Here is a 9588-nt window from a genome sequence, read left to right on the forward strand (position 1 = left end):
AAAGGAAATGGTGAAACTGCGCATGTGTGTCCACGGAGTGACGTATGCTCATCAGTCCAGCAGGGAGTTTTCTACAACACATGTTTGTAGCATCGCTGTGTTGTGAGAAACTTGTATCGCTACAAACATAGGCACCAATTGAAGTTTTCCTCCGTGGGGTGCTCACGGGTGCGCGGCCCTTTAAAAAAATGAGTCAAAAAATGATTTCATAACCTTAGGAAATCGACAGCGGCCGAAACAAACACACACACACATATTAACTCCATAATAAAGCCATAAAGAGGCTATATTTTAACTCAAGACAGCGCCAGTACAGATATAGATATATAGATATAGATATATCAATACAGATAGAACTGGAGATGAGAAGTTTAACTGACACGTATCCGCGATTAGCTTCGTAGGAAATTAAGAATCGACGGAGCAGGGGGCTGACAGCGACGCAACCAATCACGCGATGACAGACGCTCCACTTAGCACCCACGGCAATGTTTAATTTTAAATGAACGCAGCCTAATGGCAGTCTTGCACACATGGGTGCTCAGCGTTTTCCGTGGGTGCTCGAGCCCCGGAGCACCCACGGCATCGGCGTCTATGTGAATGTCAGAAACAAAAAGCCCGTTTTCAGTTTAGGAGCGATGCATTTTCCAGGTGATCCAAGAGGTTTTTCTTAAAGACTTTTTCAGCTTAAGAAGGAGGAGAATTTTCTCAACCTTCAGTTCATCACAAACATTCAACATCAACTCATCTGATGATACGGGGTTTACACTGGACAGGAAAGTGGAGGAAAATCTGTCACCTAAAAGTAACTTAAGCTGTCAGACAAAAGGTGATTTACCTCTGAGATGTAGTGGCACAGAAGTTAAAAAGTTGCATGACATGGAGAAGTAAAGTCAAGTACCTCAGCACTTAAAAACGTATACTTATACTTTTATTCCACAACTGAAAAATACTTAATCAAGAAAGTATAAACTTAAGTACAGTACTGGAATAAATGTACTTAGTCAAATCCCACCACTGGTGTTAAGTTTGTAAAAATGTATATAATTCTAATTAATGATGAATTTTAAATAAACTTGTTCTCTTAGGGAAATGTTGTATTATCTGTTTCTTTTTTTATCTTTTTTTTTGTATTTAAATAAAAAAAGTAATCAAATAAATTAAACTCACTTCATCTCTTTTTATGTTGGGTGCCAGTATAACGGTGATACTGCTCAAAAGACATTTATGAGCTATTCTTACATCACATCTAGCCATGGTTGTTAAATTGAAATGCCATACTCGCAGATAGAGTGAAAAATGAGCTCACATTGAGTGATAATGTCACAGGAGCAGAAAACGCTCAAATGGTTTTCACATGGTTAAAATTATCTGTGGGAACTTTCCATTTGTGTTAATTCTAGCAGCAGATTTGGACAAACGTGGTAGTGTATTTAACACACCTGCTGTAAAGGTCTTTTCTAACACATGCTGGCTGCTCTGTATTACCCACTCTCTTGCTTACTATACGGAGTTGAAGTGCCCATATTAAGAAAAAGTCAATTTTTTTCCGGGATTTGGGGTGTTATTTTGTGTCTCTGGGTCTTCCACATGCATACAAACTTGGAAAAAATAACTATGCATGTTGTTTTGAGTGAGATCTGGTTTCTGAATGTCCTCTGATCCGGTTTCTGAATGTCCTCTGATCCGGTTTCTGAATGTCCTCTGATCCGGTTTCTGAATGTCTTCTGCCTTTAGTCTCCAGGTGAGCTGTTCAACATCTGCACAGCTTTCTACGTCACTAGCCGAGACGAGGTGGCTAACCTTAGCGTGCTAGCTCGTTCTCAATGGCAAAACACTGCTACAACACCCACTAGTTCACCATAATCTCCAAAAGAACTACTTCCTGTCCCTGTTCTGCAGGGGGTGGAAGTAGGGTTGGGTTGGGAACCGGAGGGTCGCTGGTTCAAGTCCCCAAATGGAAAAAAGTATGGATAGTGGAGGACTGGTAGCTGGAGAGATGCCAGTTCACCTCCTGGGCACTACCAAGGTGCTCTTGAGCAAGGCACCGAACCCCCAACTGCTCAGGGTGCCTTTCCATGGGCAGCCCCCCCCCCCCCCCCCCCCCCCCCCCCACACACACACACACACACACACTCTGACATCGCTCCATTTAGTGCATGTGTAGGTCCTGAGCAAGTGTGTAATTCAAGCCTGTGTGTAATGTGTGTAATAATAGAGTGTGAATTGCAGTTTCCCTGTTGTGGGATTAATAAAGTAGACGTTATTATTATTATTATTATTATTATTATTATTATTACTCCCAACAAAGATAGTATAGAAGTGAGATGTCTCACTCTGTTGCTAAATCCGAGACCCAAACACAGGGTGAAAAGAGGAGCGGCAGCAATGTGCAGTACAACAAAAACATGGTGTTTTTTGAATGAAAATTTATTCTGTTACAACCTCAAAATACAATATATGAACCTGAAAATGAGCATAATATGGGCGCTTTAATATAGTCGTGATGAATGTTTTGCTCAGACAGAACATCATTAATTTCTTCACAAAGAGAACAAGTTATACTGTAGATGCGTCGTTGCACACGGTAACTGAGCCTACTTTGGATGGATCGTGTCACTGTCATGAGCCAAAGTGAGTTTAATGTAGGAGCTAACGTTATAATAATACAACGGACGCTGCTATCGCAGCACATCGGCACACTGAACAACTTAGACTTATATAGCGCCTTTCATGAAACCCAAGGACACTTTAAACAAGTACAGTACAAGTTAGTTTATGAATGAAATAGACACATCCCATCCTGTCAGGGAGGAAGAGGGACAGGTCAGGGTTTTGAATCCTTTACAATCCCGTAATTGTCTCCGTCTGTTGAAAGCCTTTCAGCTTTAAGTGGTTCTTTGTGTAATTTCCTTTGTCTTGTGTGATGGTCCCGCCCCAGTATCAGTCTTAACTACAACAGATAACTCCTTTAATGAAACACAATTAGGCCCGTATAAAGAAAGCTCCTGCTACCTTTTACCCGGCTGGATACTCAAACACAGGCTTTTCAGCCGAAATCTGTGAATCTTCAGCATGTGTAACTGTAGCTCCGTGTACCTGCCATAAATCACTGCTGTGACTTCGCTGGGAAAATTGGACCCAGCAAAAGGCATTAATAAGAACTATCTTAAAATAGCGTTCTTTTCACTGTTAGTCTTGTTTGCTGTTACAGGTAATTTATGATCAGCAGATGGAACAATACACAGTTCCAGGAAACATTTACAAGTTACACACATTAAGTAAAAGTACAGAAATATTAACCAAATGTACTTAAAGCATCAAAAGTAAAATTACTCATAATGCAGATTGACTCTGAGATGTAGTGGAGTATGAGTATAAAGTTGCATAAAATGGAAAAAGTCAAGTAAAGTATATCAAATTGTTACTGACGTACAGTACTATTCTAAAATGTTTCATTCTACCACTGGAAAATACTCAATTAGGTAAAAGTCCTGCATTCAAAATTTACATTTAAGTAAAACTACAATAAGATCGCAGCATCGGGGGCAACTGGGGGTTCAGTGTCTTGCCCGAGGACACTTTGACGTGGAGCTGGGGGGCCAGGGATTGAACCACCAACCTTCAAATTGGGAGGTGACCGCTCTACCCCTGAGCCCCACAGCCGGCCCTAACATCAGTACTTATTAATTAATTATATCAATAACAATTACTTAAAGAAAGGCAACTTAAAAAAGGGGTTCAGCCTTGATTTGAAAGACCTGAGAGTTCCAGTGAGAACTACCCTTTGAGGATTTATTACCCAGTCCACAGCCCCCCTTCTTTGCAGTCTCGTTGGTGCTAATTAGCCGTGTGTTAGCGTGCTTTTGTCCATTGTTTTGGATCCATGGTAAAGTGTAAAGGGTCATTCTCACATGGTCCATTCACTTCCACGTTTACCTCTAAATTTTGGTTTCCAGAACTGCGATCTTCTGTAGAAGTTTGTGGTAGTCATCCACAGAGAAGGGAGGCGTGTTGCTAATTAGCTTTAGCTAAGTACCACATTCCCAGTCACTCTAGGACAGGCTTGTGCTATTGGTAGGCCATGCTCATGTTGTACTGTAGATGCCATACATGCACACACACACACACACACACACACACACACACACACATATAAATATATATGTGTATATATATATGTGTGTGTGTGTATATATCAGCAGGTACGTTTTGAACAAAGAATCATGCAAAAGCATCACTTCAAATCTTTACATCTTAGTTGTGTTTTGAAATAAGTCAAGACAAAATTATGAGGGGGGGGGGGCAGCCCTGGTCTGTTGAACCTTTTTAACCCTCATGTTGTCCTGGGTCAAATTTGACCCGTTTTTAAAAGTTTCTACAACAGAAATTTGGGATTCTTTCATCCAAATTGTCCAAATATTACACGGATGGTTCCCTATAACGCTGAAGGATCAGGTCACTACTTTAGTGAATTTGGGGTGTTTTTGTTTCCCCAAAAAAACACTTTGACACAAAACGAAAAAAAAAATGATATAATTTCACATAAATTAGGTCTCTATCTGAATTCAAAAAAGAAAATAGTGCAAAATTATTATATTGGTGTTAGTGACGTGTACAGTATCTTATGATGACTGATGATAGGGCTACAAAAATGAAGAAAATGTTGGAAAAAAGCATCAAAAAAGTGAGAAAAAACTGTCAAAAAAAATAATTTTCAGTTTTGACCTTTTTACCCCATTATCTTAATGTTTTTGTTGCTTTTTACGTAGATTTTTAATGACGTTTTTTGTATTTTTTTTTTAGATTTTAGATTTTTCTTTTCATCAATTTTGCCGCTTTTCCTAACATTTTTTTCTCCCGTATTTCGGCTTTCTTTATTTCGGATATAAAAAAAACTTTGAAAACGGGTCAAATTTGACCTGAAGAACACATGAGGGTTAAGTGGTTTTGTGCTTCTTAGAGAGACTGAATGACCCCAGTGGCCTCCGTCTTTCTGAAGAACTGTTCCCTCTGTCCTCCTTACTCTGAGGTCTTGGTATTTTCTGAGCGCGGGACGGTCCATGGCTCTATTGATGACAGTTCATCAGCATGCAGGGGGGGCTTCTGCCGTCGCCACGGCGACGAAATGCAGCTTCTGTCCCCTCTCTGATTCACCCAAAACATTCATCCCTCCATCATCTATCCTCACTGAGCTCTGAGCTCAGATAGAATTTGTGTTATTCATATACATCTGGACTAAAGTTACTCATACCATTAATTTAATAAATGCTTTAGTTGATAAATATGTTAACGTTAGAAATAAAGCCAGACCACATTTTAACATTTGGTCCCCAAATTCTAAAGTAATTTTTCAATTCTCCAGATGTATTGGTCCGTCGGTCCGGTCTAACACTTTGGCCCACACTTAAATAACTCAACAGCTATTGCATTAATTTATTTGACATTATGCACAGATATTTAAGGCTCCACGAGGGGAAATCCAACTTTGGTAATCCCATGACTTTTCATCTATCGTCATAAATCATCTTGTAATTTTGGAGCCAGAGTATGCGCAGTAGTGCGATTGTTTTTTTTGTTTCAGTTCATTTTCAATTTTGACCCAGAAGGACAACACGTTCATGGTTGAGGGGAAGTCAACATGAGGGTTAAGTGACATTTTCCAAGATGATCTTTGGGAGGTTGTAGATGTCCCCAAGGAGGTTTTAGCTGTTGTTGATTTTTAAAAAGTCTTGAAAATATTGCAGGTTTCCTTAATAAAGGTTTGAGAGGTCCTTGAAGAGGTATAAGAGTTAGTTTAAAACCCAATTAAGCTGTTTATGAGGATGTATAGGTTATTGAGGAGGTTTCAGAGGAGTTAATGTGCACTCATTTCATTTCTTTTTAATGGGACAACACTGAAAAAAATGGCACGTTGCTACAATGCAAAGTTGTGATTGTACAGCTTGTATAACAGTGTAAATGTTCTGTTCCCTCAAAATAACTCAACACACAGCCACTAATGTCGAAACCGCTGGCGACAGGATTGAGTACACCCCTAATTGAAAATGACCAAATTGGGCCCAATTAGCCATTTTTTCTCCCCGGTGTAGTGTGAGTCGTCAGTGTTACAAGGTCTCAGGTGTGAATGGGGAGCAGGTGTGTTACATTTAGTGTTATCGCTCTCACAGTCTCTCATACTGGTCACTGGGAGTTCAACATGGCAAACAACTCTCTGAGGATCTGAAAAAAAACAATTGATGCTCTACATAAAGATGGTTGAGGCTGTAAGAAGATTGCTAACACCCTGAAACTGAGCTGCAGCACGGCGGCCATGACCATACGGTGGTTTAACAGGACATACAGCGGTTTAACAGGACATACAGCGGTTTAACAGGACATACGGCGGTTTAACAGGACATACGGTGGTTTAACAGGACATACAGCGGTTTAACAGGACATACAGCGGTTTAACAGGACATACAGCGGTTTAACAGGACATACGGCGGTTTAACAGGACATACGGCGGTTTAACAGGACATACAGCGGTTTAACAGGACATACAGCAGTTTAACAGGACATACGGCGGTTTAACAGGACATACGGCGGTTTAACAGGACATACACGGTTTAACCAGACATAGAGGACGGGGCGGTTTTAACATACATACAGCTTTTGACAGGACATACGGCGGTTTAACAGGACATACGGCGGTTTAACAGGACATACAGCGGTTTAACAGGACATACGGCGGTTTAACAGGACACACAGCGGTTTGACAGGACATACAGTGGTTTGACAGGACATACAGCGGTTTGACAGGACATACAGCGGTTTAACAGGACACACAGCGGTTTGACAGGACATACAGCGGTTTGACAGGACATACAGCGGTTTAACAGGACATACAGCGGTTTAACAGGACACACAGCGGTTTGACAGGACATACAGGGTTTACCAGGAACCAGGGCGGAATAGGGTTGACACAGGACCTACAGCGGTTTGACAGACATACAGCGGTTTAACAGGACACAGCGGTGTTTAAGGCCGGACACATAGCAGGTTTTTGACAGGACATACAGCGGTTTAACAGGACACACAGCGGTTTGACAGGACATACAGCGGTTTGACAGGACATACAGCGGTTTAACAGGACATACATTGGTCAGCGGGTCATCATGTCAGTGCTCAGACTATAAGCCACACACTCCTTCAGATTGGTCTACATGGCTGTCGTCCCAGAAGGATGCCTCTTCTAAAGATGAGGCACAAGAAAGCCTGCAAACAGTTTGCTGAAGACAAGCAGACCAAGGACATGGATTTCTGGAACCATGTCCTGTGGTCTGATGGGACCCAGATACCAAGATAGACTTATTCGGATCAGATGGTGTCAAGCGTGTGGCGGCAACCAGGTGTGAAGTTCAAAGACAAGTGTCTCTTGCCTATGGTCAAGCATGTTTATGGGAGTGTCATGGTCCGGGGCTGCATGATTTATTCATTATTCATCATTGTCTATTGTTTGCCTGTATTTCTTGTGTGTTTATCTGTTTGTGTGTTTTTGTTTTTTGCTGTTATTAAAGAAAATGCTGCTGCTGTAATAAGGAAATTTCCCCATTGTGGGATGAATAAAGTATAATCTAATCTAATGAGTGCTGCCGGCACAGGGGACCTTTTTAAAAACCGGAATATTATGTGCGTGTTTGAGGGGACGTATGCAACAAATTTAATGATTGATGCCTGTCAGCCAATAGAAGAGCAACAATTCTATGGTTAGTGAGTTATCATTTCTCAGTGCCTTTTTTATTCTGTAAATTCCTTCATTGGTAGAAAATAAATCCCAAATCAGTGGAAACAGGCAGTAATTCAGCTGATTTGAAAGTTGATTCATCACAGAGATCCTCATCTATACCCTGTATTAATCACCACCTGGAACTATTTACCAACTCTCAAGTGGGTCAAAATTAATGAACAGGAAACTTAATAAATAAAAGGAAAACCTAGCAAATTTACCAAATGTTTTCTGTGAGAATTTAAAATATATGACATCTAAAACTTAAACCTTGTTGACATGATTTTCTCCCGGTGGTTCCTCAGGTCAGCTGGCGGCGGGGACCTGTGAGGTCGTCACTCTGGACCGGGACAGCAGCCAGCCGAGGAGGACCATCGCCCGCCAGACGGCCCGCTGCGCCTGCAGGAAGGGACAGATCGCCGGGACGACCCGAGCCAGACCGGCCTGCGTGGACGGTAAGACGCGCGCGGTCCTCTGCCGGCAACAACAAGTCCTCCGAAATAACAAGGGTGTCTGTCCATTAGGGGTCGACTCACGCTGGGTCTTAAAGGCCCAAAAAGATACCGACTATTAATAGGTATTGAAACCGATAACTGAAATATCGAACCGATGTGCCTTTACAGTGAAAATTAACATCTTTAAGTCAAAATTAACCTGTGTGTGTGTGTGTCTGTGTGTGTGTGTGTGTGTTGTCTTCCCGTCCAAATTGAAAATCAACACTTTTGTTGACGCTTTTTAATCAATGTTTTTACCTTTTTTCTTACGTTTTTGTCCCTTTTTTCAACACTTGTCACTCTTTTTGGCTGTTTTCAACACTACGTAACACTAACTTATTAACTTTAGTTTTACAGTTTTTATGGTCATAAACCGCTTTATAGGAAATTATACCTAATGTTTGAGTTAGAAAAGCAAAATTAGGAATTATTGAGACTAAAATTAAAGGAATGGATGTTGATGGAATATGTCAACTTTTACTCAATACTATTTCAAAAACACTTCAATTTGTCTTCAAATGCTATGAAATTGAATAAGACCCAAAATTAATGAAAGTAAAGATTTGTACTTGGCAAAGAGCGTTGTGTGGAATCAATCATGTTATTTTGGGGAATTAAAATTGAACATTGATATAGGAAACAGGTCAATTTGACCCGAGGACAACATGAGGTTTAAGGTTTTTTAAAGTTATAAACACCAACACTAAAGTATTACAGCAAATATTTAAAGGTGCCCTGCTTCACAAACCGTTTAACCTGCATTATTTGAAATATGTCGTGTTGTGTGTGGTGTGTGGTTGTGTGTGTGTGTGTGTGTGTTGTGGGTGTGTGTGTGTGTGTGTTTATGTGTAGATGAACTGCTACCTCCTCTGTCTGCTCTGCCACTGGAAAGAAAAAGAGGAGAATCAGACCAATCACAACAGCTGTCAGTCTGATGTCATGTTGCCTGAGCTCATTACTATTCATGAGCTCGCCCAGTTGCTCTGGGTAAAGGATGCTGATAGGAGAGGCTAGAGAGGGGGATAGAGGGAGGGCCCCAAGGTGGGCGCCCGCCCAGAGGGCAGGGAAGGGCGGGAAGCGAGAGGGGGCAGCCATAGAGAGAGAGAGGGGGGCGGCGCAGCCCGGGCCCACTCCAAAAGGCTCTCATTGGCTAGCTGTTAGCCAATCAGTGTCAAGCAGCTTAGCTCATTGAATATTTATCAGAACTGGCACAAATGGAGCTGACTCTTCCTGCAGGCTTTCTATACAACACTAGAATGGTTTGAAACAAGGTAACCACGGCTTTTTTCCAAAAAATGCAAGAGTGTATGGCTGCAGCCTGGAGCG

The 9588-nt window shown here is 41.4% G+C and overlaps 1 protein-coding gene and 1 long non-coding RNA gene across 2 annotated transcripts in view; one reads left to right on the forward strand and one right to left on the reverse strand.

Annotated features, from left to right (window-relative positions):
- LOC116693838 (uncharacterized) overlaps window positions 1–2866 on the reverse strand; it is an 11080-nt gene extending 8214 nt beyond the window's left edge. Inside the window, exon 1 of the long non-coding RNA XR_004333019.1 lies at window positions 2825–2866. This is a non-coding gene — a long non-coding RNA (uncharacterized LOC116693838). The remainder of the gene's footprint in view (window positions 1–2824) is intronic.
- LOC116693800 (chemokine-like protein TAFA-5) overlaps window positions 1–9588 on the forward strand; it is an 80030-nt gene that overhangs the window by 15693 nt on the left and 54749 nt on the right. The window contains exon 2 of the mRNA XM_032523035.1: window positions 8074–8223. Coding sequence (XP_032378926.1) covers window positions 8074–8223 — 150 coding nt within the window. The remainder of the gene's footprint in view (window positions 1–8073; window positions 8224–9588) is intronic.

Source organism: Etheostoma spectabile, chromosome 8 (assembly GCF_008692095.1).
Source record: "Etheostoma spectabile isolate EspeVRDwgs_2016 chromosome 8, UIUC_Espe_1.0, whole genome shotgun sequence".
In the NCBI taxonomy this organism is placed as follows: domain Eukaryota; kingdom Metazoa; phylum Chordata; class Actinopteri; order Perciformes; family Percidae; genus Etheostoma; species Etheostoma spectabile.